General features: G+C 41.4%; 2 protein-coding genes across 14 annotated transcripts in view; one reads left to right on the top strand and one right to left on the bottom strand.

Annotated features, from left to right (window-relative positions):
- Positions 1-1617, bottom strand: part of fto (FTO alpha-ketoglutarate dependent dioxygenase) — a 422038-nt gene extending 420421 nt beyond the window's left edge. For 2 of the 5 annotated variants that reach the window (XM_048546994.2, XM_048546997.2), the window contains exon 1: positions 1503-1614. In XM_048546994.2, the coding sequence (XP_048402951.1) occupies positions 1503-1544 (42 nt within the window). In that variant the 5' untranslated portion in view covers positions 1545-1614. Of the gene's footprint in view, positions 1-1502 lie in introns of all 5 variants that reach the window. The other 3 variants (XM_059651657.1, XM_059651658.1, XM_048546995.2) reach the window with 3 other exon arrangements.
- Positions 1618-1983: 366 nt separating this feature from the next.
- The window catches only part of rpgrip1l (RPGRIP1 like), a 193813-nt gene continuing 176475 nt past the window's right edge, over positions 1984-19321 (top strand). For 2 of the 9 annotated variants that reach the window (XR_007249114.2, XM_048546731.2), the window contains exon 1: positions 1993-2262. The gene's annotated coding sequence lies outside the window, so the exon portion shown is untranslated. Of the gene's footprint in view, positions 2263-19321 lie in introns of all 9 variants that reach the window. The other 7 variants (XM_048546737.2, XM_048546734.2, XM_048546733.2 and 4 more) reach the window with 7 other exon arrangements.

The raw sequence follows: 19321 nt of genomic DNA on the forward strand, positions 1-19321 counted from the left end.
CTTTAAGCCTCAAAACAGGGTCATCACAGAAGCACTGCTACAGTTCATCACAGGAATCTCAACTCCCGAAAGCCCATTTCTAAGAGCTAGAATTCTACCCACAATACAATTGGAATTAACATAATTGAAACTTTGTAAGCATGAAAATGTTTTCAATGTGATGGGAACTATGCAACTGGGAGATTAGATACTTCAGGAACATTATTGAAATCCAATAACTCATAGTTAGGATAAACATTTAGTACAAACATCAGTCAAGAGGTACAAGGACAAACAGAAAGGTGGGGTCAAGGCCACAACTAGATCAGTCATGATCTTACTGAATGGTGATGCTGGTAGAAAGAGCTGATTCCTGCTTCTATGGTATTCAGGCTTGTGGTTTAATTCAGCACCTTATAATAATCAAGTGGACTCAATGAGGCTCCAAAGCCTTCATAAATTGCAAGAAAGCTCAAACAGTTTACAAAGGAATTTCATTACTGATCAGGTATTGTATTCAGAATTTAGACCACATACTTTACATTAATTAACTGTTTCACACCAAGAGTGGGTAAAACACAACACTGCAAGCACGTGTGATCAGTGATAATGGGAACTGCAGATGCTGGAGAATCCAAGATAACAAAACGTGGGACTGGATGAACACAGCAGGCCGAGCAGCATCTTCGGAGCACAAAAGCTGACGTTTCAGGCCTAGACCCTTGATGAAAGGTCTAGGCCCGAAACATCAGTTGTTGTGCTCCTAAGACACTGCTTGGCCTGCTGTGTTCATCCAGCCCCACATTTTGTTATCTTACACTGCAAGCATATGTTTGGTAGCAACTACGAGACAGAAGCGTTTCAGTAACTTTTGTCTCCCCACGGATGCTGCTAGACTAACGGGAATATTTTCAACATTGTTTTCTAATCTTCCACCAATAGTATTTTCCATTTGGCTCAATTAATCAGTATGATGGTTCTACAAGGACTAAGTTAAAATAATTAACAATCACTAAAAACTTTGGTATTTATTGAGTCAGAATTATAAGTAATAGGCTAAAGACTAGCAAAGCATGGATTTTCTGTCAATATTATGCATGGGCACGATTACAGTCCTCATGCTCAAGTTTGTTCTGCATGATAGAAAGGGGCTAGCAACGCATTTTCATGAAGAATTCAGTGACTAGCTCACTCTGGATCTTCTTAAACATTAGCAAACGTGAAGTGACACTCCGACAGGGCAGTCCAGGTGCTTTTTTTTAAAATGCTTTCAGTTCAGAGGATATTAATTCTTTACCTCCATGGGAATTTCTTTAATAGATGTGCTTCCGTAATAAAAGCTACGAAAATCATGCTGCAATAAGTAATATGTAATACAGAAACAGGACTCAAGGCCCAGAGTGAAGCGCGCATGTCCCCGTAGTTGGGCCCTGTTTATTTTCTGACAGACTTGCTTCCAACTCCTGGAACATCCAACACACAGACACAGACCCTTGTAAGGATTCTAAGCGCTCAAGCTGTACCTTACTCTCTTTCGCTGCATCGTATTTATTGAACCTTTTCATCCTCGACCCGTATCCTATTCGTGTTCAGTTTCAACACTGCTCACTATTAACATCCCAACATACAACGCGATTCATGCGCACCTCCCCCCGCCCGGAAACCGGCTAACTTCCAACCGCTCCGGCTGAGCTCGAGCCCCGCGCGCTGCCAACACCACTGCGCGCTCCGCACAATCCTGCTGCGAGCTGCATGCCAAGAGTTCTAACAGTCACCTTCCCTCCCACTCCACAAACACACCAGCGGGCGCGCGCGCGCGCATACACTACTTCAACAGCCAAATACACCGCCCAATGGACCTGATTGACATCGCTCCCCACCAATCACGAGCCAAATCTTCCTGTCGGCTCAAACCAATCATCCAGACTCACTGACGTCGAATTTATCTAATCTGATCAAGGCCTATCTCTGGTCAAGGGTGGATCCCGCCCGGCCCTCTGGGAATTGTAGTCCTTTCAATGTGATGGGTGTTTTCTGATTTGAGAGCGAGCCGGGACAACAATAACCATGGTAACAGTGTGGAGCTGGAGGAACACCGCAGGCCAGGCACCATCAGAGGAGCAGGAAAGCTGACGTTTCGGGTCGGGACCCTTCTTCAGAAACAAAAACCATCATGCCTCACACTCGCAAGCTGCCGGTATCGGAACGGAACCGGAAATAGACGTATGCTAGCAACTGTCGTTGGGGTAAATGAGTCTGTAAATAGCTTATCAATTGCATTTGGTAAGTTTCATAGCCTTTTGTTTTCTGTCTACAACAGGGGTTGAAATACCATTACCGCGAATAAACGCCTGATTAGCCTGATGTATTTCGATTTAAGCTCGGGGAAATGAACGATTCGATGACCTGTACGCACGGTTTAAGAGCCGTTTCCTTCGATGTTTCACGCTTGTGCACCTAGCTCGTGGGTGTATTGGACAAGTTAGACCTTATAGCGAAATCTGGCTTCATAGTTTTAGCTTTTGAAGTTTGGTTAACACTAGTTGAACATATTCATTTGAGGCTGCCAATGTTCTTCAACAAGGGAACTCATAATTAGGAATTTATTACACACAAAAGCGTTACATGTAAATGAAAATTTTGAAAGGTCTGACCACAATCAGTACCAAAAAAAACACAATGCAGTCATATAAAACAAAAGCATTGTGAGTGCTGGAATTCTGAAACAAAAACAAATTGCTGGAGAAATTGCCTCAAGGCCCTCCGCTTCTTCCTGTCCCGCAGGCCCGACCAGGCCCCCTCCACCGACACTCTCATCCGCCTAGCTGAACTCGTCCTCACACTCAACAACTTCTCTTTTGACTCCTCCAACTTCCTACAGACTAAGGGGGTGGCCATGGGCCCCAGCTATGCCTGCCTCTTTGTTGGTTACGTGGAACAGTCCCTCTTCCGCACCTACACAGGTCCCAAACCCCACCTCTTCCTCCGGTACATTGATGACTGTATCGGCGCCGCCTCTTGCTCCCCAGAGGAGCTCGAACAGTTCATCCACTTCGCTCCACACTGCCCTCCAACCCCACCACACCCGGCACCTTCCCCTGCAACCGCAGGAAATGCTACACTTGTCCCCACACCTCCTCCCTCACCCCCATCCCAGGCCCCAAGATGACATTCCACATTAAGCAGAGGTTCACCTGCACATCTGCCAATGTGGTATACTGCATCCACTGTACCCGGTGCGGCTTCCTCTACATTGGGGAAACCAAGCGGAGGCTTGGGGACCGCTTTGCAGAACACCTCCGCTCGGTTCGCAACAAACAACTGCACCTCCCAGTCGCAAACCATTTCCACTCCCCCTCCCATTCTCTTGATGACATGTCCATCATGGGCCTCCTGCACTGCCACAATGATGCCACCCGAAGGTTGCAGGAACAGCAACTCATATTCCGCCTGGGAACCCTGCAGCCATATGGTATCAATGTGGACTTCACCAGTTTCAAAATCTCCCCTTCCCCTACTGCATCCCTAAACCAGCCCAGTTCATCCCCTCCCCCCACTGCACCACACAACCAGCCCAGCTCTTCCCCCCCACCCACTGCATCCCAAAACCAGTCCAACCTGTCTCTGCCTCCCTAACCGGGTCTTCCTCTCACCCATCCCTTCCTCCCACCCCAAGCCGCACCCCCAGCTACCTACTAACCTCATCCCACCTCCTTGACCTGTCCGTCTTCCCTGGACTGACCTATCCCCTCCCTACCTCCCCACCTACACCCTCTCCACCTATCTTCTTTACTCTCCATCTTCGGTCCGCCTCCCCCTCTCTCCCTATTTATTCCAGTTCCCTCCCCCCATCCCCCTCTCTGATGAAGGGTCTAGGCCCGAAACGTCAGCTTTTGTGCTCCTGAGATGCTGCTTGGCCTGCTGTGTTCATCCAGCCTCACATTTTATTATTATGCTGGAGAAAGTCAGCAGGTTTGGCACATCAGTGGAGAGGAAGCGTGGCTAACATTTCAAATCCATTGACCCTTCCTCAGAACTAGTAGTAGCTAAGAAAACAGGGGTGGGGGAGATGTAAAGAAGTAAGCAGTAGATGGAGACAGAACCAGAGGCAGAATATGGCAGTTAGTTAGACAAAGAGATAGATAATGGTAAGGCAGAGAGAAAGACAGGTTCCTAATAGGGACCATAAGTACATGAAAATAGTTTGGCTGTGCTGAAAGCAGCCCATGTGACTGGGCCTGAGCTACTGGATTGGGTAAAGGACATGGAAGGTGTTCAGATCCTAAAATACAGAACTCAGTATTGAGTCCTGAAGGCTGCAGGATTCCCAAGCAGAAAATGATATACTGTTCTTCCACCTTGTGCTGAGCCTCGCTGAAGCACTTGCAATACAACCTTTCTTCCCAGCATTATCTTTTACAGTCACTCAAACCTAGTGAAGTATGTATCACTATCTTAATTTTAACATTCCTTATTCAATGGATTCTGTAGTTTTCATTGCATGTTGACTTGTCCAGTTTTGTGGATCCCAATTCCTTTTCAATTCTGGCAGCCAGGGCACTTCTACAAATTCTAACAATCTGAAGATTCTACAAACAAACAAACTGCCCTTCTACATGTACGCTTTGTTTTGTAGGAAAGACACAACAGGTCATGACAATTTGAGAGGTTTTTAAGGTCTGCGTTGCGGCGTGTTACTGGATTGAACATGACTGTGAAAGTGCATCTTGAGCAAATGCCCTGCTGAATGTGTGTTCTGGTGCACAGTTGGGTCTCATTATAATATTATGGTATCGTTGTTTGTTTCTCCAGATAGGGATGAAAAACATCTCTGCTAAGCATTACCTTCTCCCCTAGTATCCTTCCACTGACTTGGAGGGTGTTGGGTATTGGGCATTGGAGGTGGATTTGAATGGCTTCTGTGGATTAGATTGGGAGAATGGAACAATCATGGGAGCTGTCAAGAAACTACACCAGTTTAAAGTTCCTGCTTCTTTTTAATTCTTGCTTGGGTGCTCAACATTCCAGGATGCTACGTTTCCTCGTAGCCTGGCCAACATTTGTTACATGTTGAAATAAATGGCTTGCTGCATCATTTCAGAAGACAGTCAATCACATTGCCATAGATCCGAGATCCCAGACAAAGAATAGAAGTCAGGGGTGCTTCCCTAACAGACAGTAATTGCGAACCAACAGTCTAGGAGTGGTAAACCGTCTTGTCAACAAGTAGTCACAGTTGTTCTATGGATGCTTGATGGCACAAAGAACAAAGAAAATTTACAGCACAGGAACAGGCCCTTTGGCCCTCCAAGCCTGCGCCGATCCAGATCCTCTATCTGAACCTGTTGCCTATTTTCCAAGGATCTGTATCCCTCTTCTCCCTGCTCATTTATGTCTCTCTAGATACATCTTAAATGATGCTATTGTGCCCACCTCTACTACCTCTGCTCACACACATTGCAGGCACCCACCACCCTCTGTGTAAAGAACTTAACATGCATATCTCCCTTAAACTTTTCCCCTCTCACCTTGAAATCGTGACCCCTAATAATTGAGTACCCCACTCTGGGGAAAAAGCTTCTTGCTATCCCCTCTGTCTATACCTCTCATGATTTTGTAGACCTCAATCAGGTCCCCCCCTCAATCTCCGTCTCTCTAATGTAAATAATCCTAATCGACTCAACCTCTCTTCATAGCTAGTGCCCACTATACCAAGCAACATCCTCGTGAACCTCCGCCGCACCCTCTCCAAAGCATCCACATCCTTTCGGTAATGTGGCAACCAGAACTGTGCGCAGTATTCCAAATGTGGTCAAATCAAAGTCCTACACAACTGTACCATGACCTGTCAACTCTTGTACTTAATATCCCTTCCGATGAATGAAAGCATGCATATGCCTTCTTGACCACTCTATCGACCTGATTTGCCACCTTCAGGGTACTATGGACCTGAACACCCAGATCTCTCTGTGCATTAATTTTCCCCAGGGCTTTTCCATTTACTCTATAGTTCGCTCCCCTGGGCTTTTTCCATTTACCGTATAGTTCGCTCATGGTAACATGGGACATTTGACAACAATCCAGCTGTACTTTTGGGAATCCAGTAATGATAATGAAAACATGTGATCTCTGAACAGCCTTACTCTATCATTACTGAATCTGATGTTTCGAGGAACCTTGGAAAAACGCACTGATATCTTCTTTGTCTTTGTGTTCTCCTCCTTCTCTATTGACTTCCTAATAGCCAAGGTTCTTTGCTTGCTGCTGCTCCTTATCTCGGCTAGACTCAAACTCTGAAGAAGCTAACCCACTTCCAGGTGTTTGGGTGGAGAGAAAATAGCCTTACCGCAGGCCAGTTGCTCACATAATTCCAAAAAAATAATAATCCCACTCCCCCAGACTGGTCAAAAGCTTAATGCCTTTTCCTCTCCTGACTTTTTTCATGCTGCTTCAACTTCTACTTCAAAGCCTTTGAGCTCTAAGTGGATTTTTTATTGTTTTTGCAGGAACTTTTCTTGTTTCACACACTTGTCCTGGTTCCTCTTTGTCTATAGCTAGTCTGAGGTAAACAGATCCTAAATGCTACTCACCTCTGTGTTAGTTTGCAGCTAGTAAAATGTTGGACTTTGAACAAGCTGCTTAATAATTTGATTAATCTTAATCAAATATGGGTGACTTTGCAGGTCTGCCCTTCCCCCACTCTTATCAAATTTTCCAACCTCCTGAACATAAATGGGAAATTATCATGTGAGATTTTGGCATTATTTATTTTGGTCACCTGCCTCCATTCTGATCTGATCAGCATAAATCTTCCCTCTAGAGCTGCTGAATTAATTCCTGAATGGTGTACACATTTCACCTTTATGACCTGCTATTGCTTTGCAAACCGCAATGTGACTTCTTATATTTCTTGAGGCATATAGTGCACTGAAAAGAAAATAACTCACTTTGTTTTTCTTTCAAAAACTTCTTTAAAGACTATTTTAAAATCATTGTCCAAAGTAACAGATATTTTCACCCGTCTTTATAAACAAACAAGGGAAGATGATGGTATACTGATAATGCCACTAAGTTAATAATCTGGAAGCCAGCTAATGCTCCAGAGACATGTATTTAAATCCCACCAGACAAACTGGTAGAATTTATCTTGAATTCATAAATCTGGATTAATTACTAGGTAGTATAGAATTTAAACATTGCTAAAATAAGGTAAGAAGTTGAAGCTTTTCATCTTGCACAAATCAGGACTACAATGCAAGGAGTAGATTTGAAAAAAGGGACATAAATTCATACAGCATGAGAATAAAGTACAGTTTGGTTGAGTGATCTTTGTCATGGAGGTGCAGCAGGAACAGTTGACAGTAAATCTTAGTTCTCAGAGCAGCCAGATAGACTCTGCTTAGGTTATTTGCTGTTGGAATATGGCAAAGATTGGCAGTGTCCATGAATCTTTATCAACAAAAATGGTGCAATGTATGCTTGAATTCCCTCTGCCAACAGAATAGTCATGAAAAACATTGGCCAGCAAGCTCTAAAGTAACAATCCGTGGCACAACTCTTAATCCCCAGATTTCCTGACAGACTTGCACATTAATAACATACAAAATTTTTAGCATGCTCTTATTTTTCAAGCAACATCCAGTCCTTTGGTATTTCAATTTTATTCAATTGAGTATTTTCAATATTAAATTCATAGCAGAGACTCAATTGTTCAGTTACATTGTTGTGTCTTGCTTTTGTGCCTTCTTATGATAGTACTTTGTCCACACAGTCCAGGATGTAGCTTTGTTACCTTACCCATTGCTGGTTTTTATTTCCATTACCAGAAAAAAAAAGTGTTTTTGTCTCATTACAGGAAATTTTTAAATTCCATTACTAAACCTCATAATTTGAATGAGAAAAATGAAAACACTGCAGTAGAATGAAAGAACTTAGTTCCTATTTTTGTACAAAAAAAATTTTCTTTTTAAAGATTTGGACATTGGCACTGAGATGCTGTTTTTAATACATTCACTCATGCATTGCAGGCATGTAATTCTCAAAGATGTCAAACACTAATAAGAATTTCTGTTTCAATTAGTCTAGTTATGTTCTTCATTTTGTTAATTTTTTGTTAATTGTGTTAGTGATCCAGAGGCAACTATATGGGATTAGATTTTGTTTTAATATTGTGTTTTCACTTTCTTTTGATTTATACCAGTACTTCCCAGAATTTTCCTGGTGTTGTGCATTTTCATGCTTTAGACTTTGAGTGATCCAAGCTGAAAGTCTGGCAGATCATTGAAGTATGAGTTGTAGAGTATAGGGTTGCAGTGCCCTGTATCCCCTCCTATCTCTCCTTTCATTCATCACCACCCCCAACTCTCCATCCTTTCAGCTTCTACCTATTTCTCTCTCCCTTCATCATCAGTCCTATCCATCCCTCTGTTCACCATCACACTCATATCTTCCTTCCTTTATTACTGCTCTAATCTCTCCCTTCTTTCACAACTGGCTTCAATAACTCCCTTCCTTCACCATCATCACATCTCTCCTTCTCTTCACGGGCCCCTCATTTCTCCCTCCTTCACCACCTCATACCTCCCTCCTTTCAGTACAAACCACATACCTCCTTCCCTCTACCGCACTCCCCTCCCTACCATCCCACATTGCCCCCCACCTCCTCCAATGGAGTGGTTAATGAAAAAGCATGGAATCTTTCCACTTAGGTTGTTGCACAGCAGGAATTGGTCACCACCAAGCAATTGATTAGGCAATGCCCTCCACCATGTAAGCATTTTAAAGGTACCATACAGCTGTCAGGGACCAGTCCAATCTCCACAGCAGCCATTGCTGCTCCAGAGCTTGGTGACCTCAGAATTTTGTCACTCAACCTCTCATTTGAGAAACCTCAACTGGTATGTTTGAATTTGGACTGTAGCAGCAAATAATGAAATGGTTAGATTGTTACTTCTTAGGGTAGCATAGCCTTTAATACAAACCCTATCTGCACAATTTAATTGAGTTGGCTGTTTGGTTTCTACTTTTGAAGAAGATGGAAAATGCCAGATTTTTGTTTTGATATCTTTTTATCAGCATGTGTAGAAACAAGGTAATTTTGAGATAGGAAATGAAATAGTGAAATGATAATATGATTTAACTGAATTGTTAACAAGTTTATAATTGAAGTTTTATCAGGACTACCTCAATTCTGGACATATTGTCCATCATAACTCTTGTAGTGCCATAAAAGGGATGTAAGAAATACAAATAGGATTGGATCATAAGGTTCCTCGAGCATAGTGCACCATTTAATATAGTCATATCTGGTCATCTGCCTCAACTCTATTTTCCATTTGTTCATTCATGGGATATGGGTCTCACTGGCTGGGCCAGTCTTTATTACCCACCCTTGTTGCCCTTGAGAAGGTGTGGAAAACTGTGGTCTTGAACTGCTGAAGTCCATTTGATGTAGATTGACCTACAGTGCAGTTGAGGAGAGAATTCCAGAAATATATATCCAAGTCAGAATGATGAGTGACTTGGACGGAACTTGCAGGTGGTGGTGTTCCCATATATCAGCAGTTCCTCAAGGTGGAATTGATCATGGGTTTAGAAGGTGTGGTCTAAGGACCCCTGGTGAACTTTTTGCAATGAGTCTTGTGGATATTGCACATTGCTGTTCCTGATTTTTGGAGGTGAAGGAAATGAATGCTTGTGGATATATTCCCACCAGGCAGGCTACTTTCTCTTGGTTGGTGTCAAGCTTATCAAGTGTTGTTGGAGCTGCACCCATCCAGACAAGTAGGGATGTATTCCATTACACTTCTGACGTGTGGCTTGAAGATGATGGGCAGCTTTTGGGGAGTCAGGAGGTGACTTACTTGCAGCAGAATTCCTAGGTTATGACCTGCTCATATAGTCATCATATTTATATTTAGTCCAGTTCGAGGTGTGGCCATTGAACTCCCATGATGTTGACAGTAGCAAACTCAATACTCGTGAGGCTGTTCAATGTGGTGGGGTGATGATTGATTTCTCTTTTTTTGGAGATGGTTATTGCCTGGTACTTGTGTGGCACAGATGTTACTTGCCATTTGTCAGCCCAAATGTGAATATTGTATAAGTAGTGCTGCATTTGGATTTGGACTGCTTCACTATCTTAACAGTCAAAAACGTTGCTTAACATTGTACAATCATCAGTGAACATCTCTACCTCTGACGTTATGGTAGAGGGAGGTCATTGATGTAGTAGGTAAAGATGGTTGGACCAAGCACATTGCCCTAACACACTCCTGCACTGATGCCCTTATCCCCAACTTTTTCTCTCAGCCTCAAATATAATCTTTGGTAGTGTATCAACAACTCTCTGGGTTCAAGAATTCCAAAAGTTCAAAACACTCTGAGTGAAGAAATTTCTCTTAAACAAGTCTTCAATTATCAACTTTTTCTCCTGAGACTTATACTCTCGGGTTCTAGATTCCCCAGACCAGGTAAACAAGATCTTAATATCTTCCTGCCAAGTCCTACAGAATCTTTTACGTTTCATGTAGAGAGGACCTTTCCAGACAGCAGTTTGCTTGGCCACTCATTGTAAGAGAACCTTCTTGCCTGAGAAACCAACCTAGTGAACCTTTTTTATTCCATCTCCAAAGCTATTTATCTTTCTTGAGATATGAATGCCAACACCATGCACAGTATACAAGGAAGGTTTCAGCAAAGCTTTGCAAAACTGTACCAGTGTTTTCTCATTCTTGCAATCCTAACGTTTTGCAATAACAGCCAACATGCAATTTGCCTTTCTAATTGCTTGCTATACCTGGATGTTAATTTAGTATTCTTTGCACAAGGACCCGCAATCACCTCTGAACATCAACGTTCAAGTTTTCCGTCTTTTAAAAGATTTGCTTTTCGGTTCTTTTCATCACACTTGAACACATTATATTCTGTAGGGTTCTGGTTTGCAATCAGTTATTTACTGATTTTTGAGTGGTTTGAATCACTCCCATATCCCTAGCTGTACACACTGCACTTATTTAGAGAATGTAAAATGAAGAAGGCAGCAGACAGGTGTTTCAGGGCAAAAAGAATCTGTTATTTAAAATACAAAAGATAAGTATAATACAAGAAATAAAGGTAAATACAATAAACAGGAAAATTGACACAATCAACAGTGCAGAGAACAGGAATACTACTAAATACACTATTCGCTCGATTAAACACTGTTAGAAAATAAAAACATCAGTTATGATTAAATAGCAGAGTGGACTCGATGGCCCGAATGGCCTTACTTTCACTCCTATGCCTCTGGTCTTATGGTCTTAATTACACAATCTTTAATCAAGCTTTCTACCCTTGGGATCCCAATGCACCGTCACCACCTGCCCTCCCTCCCCTGCCAGCTAGGTTGTAACTTTGGGTCATGGGAGTTTCAGCTCATCACTGAGGAAAAACACGATTTTGAAATATGCCTGGCTGTTCCATACCTTGAGCCTGGATGAAGAATTCAGACTGTGTAGGCTTTTCAGTTTAGGTTGAGCCTTGAATCTTTCGGGTATGGGTAGTTCTCCTACAATGCAATAGTTGCATTCTTGTGTGACCTTGCGTTATAGAAAATCGCCATAGAAAATTGCGTTACAGGGAAATCACTAGAGAAAATCACTATACCTCTACAGCAGAAGGTTTGCATTATCCAAACAGCGTTCACTATTCATCAATCACATTACAGCCAATTTGTGTTAACAAAACATTTGTTATGGCAGAACTACTTGGTTTTCTTTACTTTCTGCTGGTTGTGCAGGACTGGTTTTCACCTCAGGATGTGTCTGAGGCTTTGTGGTGTTAGTCGATTTGGTTAGTTTCTGGAGTTCGTTGGTTCTTGGAACTACTGGCCCTGCTCATTTGCCATTGGTTCTTCTGGTTCAGCACAGGCATGCATCTGGTTACTCTTTCTCAGAAGCCCTCAGATTGTTCTCGGGATTGCTCCTGGAAATAGTTCTTGGGATTGCGCTCAGAAAATAGCCACTGGAATTAGCTGTTCAAATTTCTTTTGGAAATAGCCTTTGGAATTGACTCAAAATTGCTCTCTCTTAGGTGAGATCAGTGCCTGCAATTATACCGGATAACAAAGTGTAGAGCTGGATGAACACAGCAGGCCAAGCAGCATCTCAGGAGCACAAAAGCTGATGTTTCAGGCCTAGACCTTTCATCAGAGAGGGGGATGGGGAGAGGGAACTGGAATAAAATGGGAGAGAGGGGGAGGCGGACCGAAGATGGAGAGAAAACAAGATTGGTGGTGAGGAGGTAGGGAGGGGATAGGTCAGTCCAGGGAAGATGGACAAGTCAAGGAGGCGGGATGAGGTGGTAGGTAGGAAATGGAGGTGCGGCTTGAGGTGGGAGGAAGGGATGGGTGAGAGGAAGAACAGGTTAGGGAAGCAGAGACAGGCTGGACTGGTTTTGGGATGCAGTGGGGGGAGGGGACGAGCTGGGCTGGTTTTGTGATGCAGTCGGGGGGAGGGGAAGAACTGGGATGGTTTCGGGATGCAGTGGGGGAGGGGAAGATTTTGAAGCTTGTGAAGTCCACATTGATACCATTGGGCTGCAGGGTTCCCAAGCGGAATATGAGTTGCTGTTCCTGCAACCTTCGGGTGGCATCATTGTGGCACTGCAGGAGGCTCATGATGGTCATGTCGTCTGAGGAATGGGAAGGGGAGTTGAAATGGTTTGCGACTGGGAGGTGCAGTTGTTTGTTGCGAACCGAGCAGAGGTGTTCTGCAAAGCGGTCCCCAAGCCTCCGCTTGGTTTCCCCAATTTAGAGGAAGCCACACCGGGTGCAATGGATACAATATACCACATTGGCAGTTGTGCAGGTGAACATCTGCTTGATATGGAAGGTCATCTTGGGGCCTGGGATGGGGGTGAGGGAGGAGGTGTGGGGGCAAGTGTTGCACTTTCTGCGGTTGCAGGGGATGGTGCCGGGTGTGGTGGGGTTGAAGGGGAGTGTGGAGCAGACAAGGGAGTCGCAGAGAGAGTGGTCTCTCCAGAAGGCAGACAAGGGTGGGGATGGAAAAATAGCTTGGGTGGTGAGGTCGGATTGTAGATGACGGAAGTGTCGGGGCCCTTTCAAGCCCACAGTACAGTGCAGTGGAGGCCGGGACGTTGGATGCCTTCAAGGCAGAGATCGACAAATCCTTGATCTCAAAAGGAATCAAGCGCTACAGGGAGAGTGCAGGGAAGTGCTGTTGAAATGCCCATCAGCCATGATTTAAATGGCGGAGTGGACTTGATGGGCCGAATGGCCTTACTTCCACTCCTATGTCTTATGGTCTCTCCATTTTCGGTCCGCCTATCCTCTCTCCCTATTTATTCCAGTTCCCTCTCCCCATTCCCCCTCTCTGATGAAGGGTCTAGGCCCGAAACATCAGCTTTTGTGCTCCTGAGGTGCTGCTTGGCCTGCTGTGTTCATCCAGCTCTACACTTTGTTATCTTGGATTCTCCACCATCTGCAGTTCCCATTATCACTGCTGCAATTATACCGATTGCGGACCCCTTATTTTTGCACCAAATCTATGCCTTTCATTATACTTCCGGTGCTTCTTCTGAAGACAGTTGGTTTCTTGATCATTAAGAGTATATCTGAATGGATTTCAATTGAACTTGAATGTCCAGTATTTCTGTGAATGGATTTTCATTGAAGTCAAATGTCCGTTATCTCTCATGTCCATTACAGGCCCGATACTGTTTGTGCTGGTTAGCCTGCAGTGTAAAACCTGTCTCAGGCTAGAGTCTGTGAGATTTGGTTGATTGTTCTTGTATAGAGGAGACGCAAATTGGAATTCCAGGCTGAACGAATAGGCCCAGACAGCAATCCCCATTTTGCCCGCTCTGTTTTGTGTTTGCTGCAGCCTCAGTCTAGGGTTTTGCCCCGTAGTTTGGATACTGGAAAAGCCCAGGGTCTTGTTCAGTAATTAAGATGATGGGGATTTTAGCTCCATCCTACAATTCCGTCTGCCACTGAATCTTTCCATATCTCTGCAGTCTGTTTGTATCTTCTTCATATCTAGTTTTGAATAATCAAAAAATTGATTACTTTTTTACTTTCATTTAAAGTCACTATTACCAATTGTAAGTAGCTGAGGCCACATAATTAGTTGTTGAACATTCCACTGATTTTAGCCTACCAATTTGAAAATGTCCCATTTATCTGTCCTCCATCCATGATAATATATTGTCCCTCACTCCACGAGTCCTTGTCTTAGGCTATGTTTTCATGTATAGGAAATTACTGAATCATTTAAGAATACAGATATGCTACATCTGTGAGTATCTCCTTTGTAACCTAAACTACAACTTACATCCTCAAGAAAACTAAGCATTGTTTGCTTGGACTATAGTAAAGCTTAGTAGACTAATTCGTATAATGAGATCTCATGGGATTCGGGACGAGCTTGCTGATTGGATACAAAATTGGCTTAATAGCAGGAGACAGAGTGATGATGGAGAGTTGTTTTTTTGACTGGAGGCTTGTTTGCAGCGGTGTTCCACAGGGTTCAGTGCACGTCCACTTTTGTTTGTCATTTATACAAATGATTTAGATGAGAATACAGAAAGCATGGTTAGTAAATTTGCAAATGACACCAAGATTGATAGTATACTGGACAGTGCGAAGGTTATCTAAAATTACAAAGAGATCTTGACCAATTGGGTCAATGAGCTGAAGAGTAGAAGACAGAGTTTAAGTTGGATAAATGTGAGGTATTGTATTTTGATAAAACAAACAAATCCAAGACTTATACAATTAAAAGTAGGGCCTTGGGTCATGTTGTAAAACAGAGAGACCTAGAGGATCACGTACACAATTCTTTAAAGTTTGCATCATATATAAATAGAATGGTTAAGAAGCCATGTAGCGTGCTTGCCTTCATTACCCAGACCTTTTGAGTACAGAGTTGAGACATTATGTTGAGATTGTCCAAGATATAGGTGAGGCTTCTTCTGGAGTGCCATGTCAAGTTCTGGTCTCCCTGTTTATAGGAAGTGTAAAATTAAGCTCGAGAGTTCAGAAAAGATTTACCAGGATGTTGCTGGGAATGGAGGATTGAAGTTATAAGGAGAGGCTGGATAGGCTGGGATGTTTTTTTCTGGGATTAGGAGTGACATTATAGAAGTTTATAAAATCATGAGGGGTATCAGTAAGGTGAATGCAGGTGTGTTTTCCTTAGAGTGGGGGATTTCAAGGCTGGGGACATACTTATTTGGTGAGAGGAAAGATTTTAAAGACGCGAGGGGCAATTTTTTTTCTATGGAACGTGCGTGGAATGAACTTTCAGAGGAATTGTGGATACAGGTACTGATACAATGTTTAAAACACTTTTTTAATTAGGTACACCGATAGAATTATTTAGAAGGATATGGGGCAAGCGCTGGCAGGTGGGAATAGTTTAGGTTGGGATTATGGTTGACATGAACTAGTTGGACTGAAGGGTCTGTTTCTATGCTGTATGATTCTATAACTTGTCAAATATAATTTCCTTTTCTTTAAAGTCATGTTTACTTTATCTGATTATAAAATGATTTTGTAAATACATTGATAAGACCTCCTGAATAACAGATTTCAGCACTTTCCCAATGACTGACATCGGAGGATTTAGCCTCTTGTTCCCTGTTTTCTCTCTGCTTCCTTTCCTGAATACAGTATTAAGTTTATAAATTTCCAATCTGCTGGGACCATCCTAGATTTTTAAGGAGTTTTTGAAAATCCTAACCAGTATATCCACTACCTCTGTAGCTACCTCTGAGAACCTTAGGTCAACAGGTACTGAGGAATTCTTCACTTTTAGTTCCTGAAATTTCTGCAATTTTTTTCTGTTAACATAACTGATTTATGCTCTTCATTTTTTTTCAGCCCCAGTCCTATTGTTACCCTTTGTTTCTGGTTTGTAATTTGTGTCTTCTACTGTGTAGACCACCACAAAGTATTTGTTGAACATTACTGCCATTTTCTCAGTTTTTATGATCATTTCAACTATTCCTGCCTCTAAGGGATCAATGTCTGTTTCTTCCCTGTTTATGTAATGCATCATCAATCACAATTTATATGACTACAGACATTATTAAGATCTTTAGCTTTCCATCTCAATTTGTGAAGAGAGACAAGAACAACAGATTTACCCAAAGGGAAGACAGGGTAAGTGCATAATTTTTTCAGCATAGTTAGTACTCAAAGACATTAGCAGTTTCAAGACTTGGTCAAACATGATAGAAGATTTAGATTGTGAATGTTTTTGGTATCAGATCTGGATTCTGTTCCATTGTATGTAGGACACAATATTAGAGGATATTTAGATTATTACTAAAAGATAGCTCAGTTTTCTTCCCCCATCCCAATGATTTTCTCTGTTGTTGACTTGTCTCTGGTGGACAGATCCACAGATGTCATAAATTAGCTTGTATGGACAATATTCTTGTGTAAATCTTGCAAGAAATTGTTGACACGTTACTGGACTGCAAGGGGCAGGCAAACCCGTCAGTTGAGGTGGATTCTGTTTGACCTGACAGGTACACATTCACATTTTTATGATGCAGAAAATTATTTGTTCACTCAGGCTCGTGATAGGATTCTGGAACCTTTTGGAACAACTGATTCAAATTAATCATCATACACATGAAATTCTTCTGCACTCTGGATATTAGTGGAGTTTGTGTGCTTGATCTCAATATTATTAAACGAGCAGTCCTTTTGTGATCTAGTGACTGTTGTCTTAGGTGATACAATTCTTAAATAAGCTGAATTATGAACTTGTTGGAATTTATTTATTGTAGTTGATGAAGTGAAACAATCACCAGAAATGAAAAAAGTAACTGAAGAATAACTAACTAAAGGAAAATTATTGAAGATGCAAGAATACTTTATTATGTGTTCTTGGGCTACTTTAGCAGACTTTTGAACATCTATATATTAGACATTAATTTGTTAATGCTTTACAAAAAGTGTTCAATCTAACTATTTTAACAATTTCTGTTACTATTCAAATGAGCATTATCATAAGCCCTTTGATATTGTTGCCAGAGATCTACTGCATAAATCCCACATAATTGTTAATAGCTTACAATTTTACTGGCTAAGATAACTTACTCAAGGGGAATGATATTTTCATGCCCTACAGGAAGTTTTTGTGACAACATTTGTGAATGTGTAGCTCAAACATACAGGGCCTGTTTGCCAGATTTAGCAGCATAGTTTTGAAAAAATTGGCTTGTATTGAAGGTAGTCTTGCAAGCAGATACATAATCTAAGAGAATTGCAAAATGCCTCTCATTTCTGTGGTTAAATACTTGTTTTGTCGTTCAAAATGACCATAGGTTTTCCTGCTTAAATCTTTTCAGTGAATATTCTTAATTGCTAGGTCACAAAACATATTTCTGCTCTTTTTTTGGCAAATGAATCCACTTCAAAATCTTCAATTCCAATCAATATTTTGAACTGACATGTGGTTTATGACATTAAGAATAATCTGGAAGTAGTATTACACAAAAGCTTACTTGCCGTTAATAAATCTCAGAAGGTTTGGCTTAGTAGAAAATAATTATGACACAATGTTCAGACCCTGTATATGGTCTTTATATCCATGAAATCTGATAATTCTTGGGCAATTATCATTCTTTAAACATTGCTATTTGCAGTTAATTTGGAGATGAAACTCTGGTCCATTGTCAATCAGAAAACATAAATGAATCATAGTATTAAAAATTGTGACTTTAAAGTTTTCAGGGTGAGCATCAGAGCTCCTTCCAGGACATGCATTAGCACCCATTTTCTTGTGTGATTCATGCCTGTCAAATTAAAACTGTATTGATTATAATTGCTTGTCAAATTTCACTTACTGGAAGAATCTAATTGTTCCTATTTTATGTAACCAAAACGCCTTTGTTCCCTATCCTACGCATTTTCACTATGTGACTGTCTACTATACTTTTCCCTATCCTCCTATTGATATTGGAGAATTCAGACATTTCAGTAATACATTGGGACTTACCTCTTTTAAAGCAAGTAACTTTCTATCTTCCTGTTTCTAAATTGTATGTATACAATTCCCTCGTTGCCACTGAATCTCCTATCACACTTTCATACAATTCCTTCCAGGTCATAGCAACACCGCGTAATTGTTTTCTCATGCCTCCCCCAATTCTCTTGCAAATTATGTTAAATCAATATCTTCCTGATTACTGATGCATACATTGATTTATTTGTTTACACTTGTCTTCAATGTCATGTCAATGACGCATACATGTTGAACAATAATTTGAAATCTGCAATTATTTGCTAATTGCATTGTTCATCGGGAACACCTCTTCTCCCCTGCACCTATTTTAAGTAAGATTGTATGCATATAAGGCAAAGAAAATAGCTGAAGAAGGGTCACTGTTCGCAAAATGTTAATGCTGCTTTCTCTCCACAGGTGTTGCTGGACCTGCTGAGTTTTTACGGCAATTTCTATTTTAGGTTCTGATTTCCAGGATCCACAGTTCTTTGGTTGTTTGTTACTGCTGTACTCAAACTTAATAAGATACACCATTTGCTACCATTTGATTTTCATTGTCTTCTATAGATACACTGGGAGAATACTCCATCAGGCTCAGGGTATAAACCAATTGATCATTCATTTAATAAAGAATATTTTTTGTACAAATTTGGGTGATAAATTGATTATTTCAAATGCAACATATACCTTTCTCCTAAACTTGGCATTATTTGAACTTTGAAGACATTTCCTCAGTTACATTTTCACATTAAGACAAAGACAAAGTCAGAGGGTGCAGTTCTGTTTACTGGCCTCAGAATAATTCCTCTCATATAAATTCAACCACAGAATATTATTCTGGATCCTTTGATTGTATTCTGAAACAAAGTTCCATTAATAAAATCTGCATTTCCTTGTAACTACAATTAGTTTGAATAATTGATCACTAGATTTGAATAGTTTTTGTGAGTTAAACATGACCTTTATCCAATCAACTAATGGCAACAAACTGACACTACGCCTATGTATTCAATATAAATTAAATTCCTGTATGAAAACAAGAACAAGTCACAGACTTAGTAATTACTACCTGTTGAACTATGCAATGAGGAGTAGAGATTGAAAGATCAAGGAAGTTGCAACCAAACTGTAGTGTTCTCTTCAGACTGTACTGAGAGTAATGCATTGGGTTCTGGTTCTAAGACACTAGGCTGACATTTAAGTACTAGAGCTAGTACAGAGATAAAAAATATGTAGCTTACCACTACTAGCAAAGGTCTAGACTATGAGAAAAGACTAAAGAAACTTGAGGAATTAAGTTAAGCAAAGTAATCACATTAAAT

The sequence above is a fragment of the Stegostoma tigrinum genome, chromosome 16 (genome assembly GCF_030684315.1).
Source record: "Stegostoma tigrinum isolate sSteTig4 chromosome 16, sSteTig4.hap1, whole genome shotgun sequence".
In the NCBI taxonomy this organism is placed as follows: domain Eukaryota; kingdom Metazoa; phylum Chordata; class Chondrichthyes; order Orectolobiformes; family Stegostomatidae; genus Stegostoma; species Stegostoma tigrinum.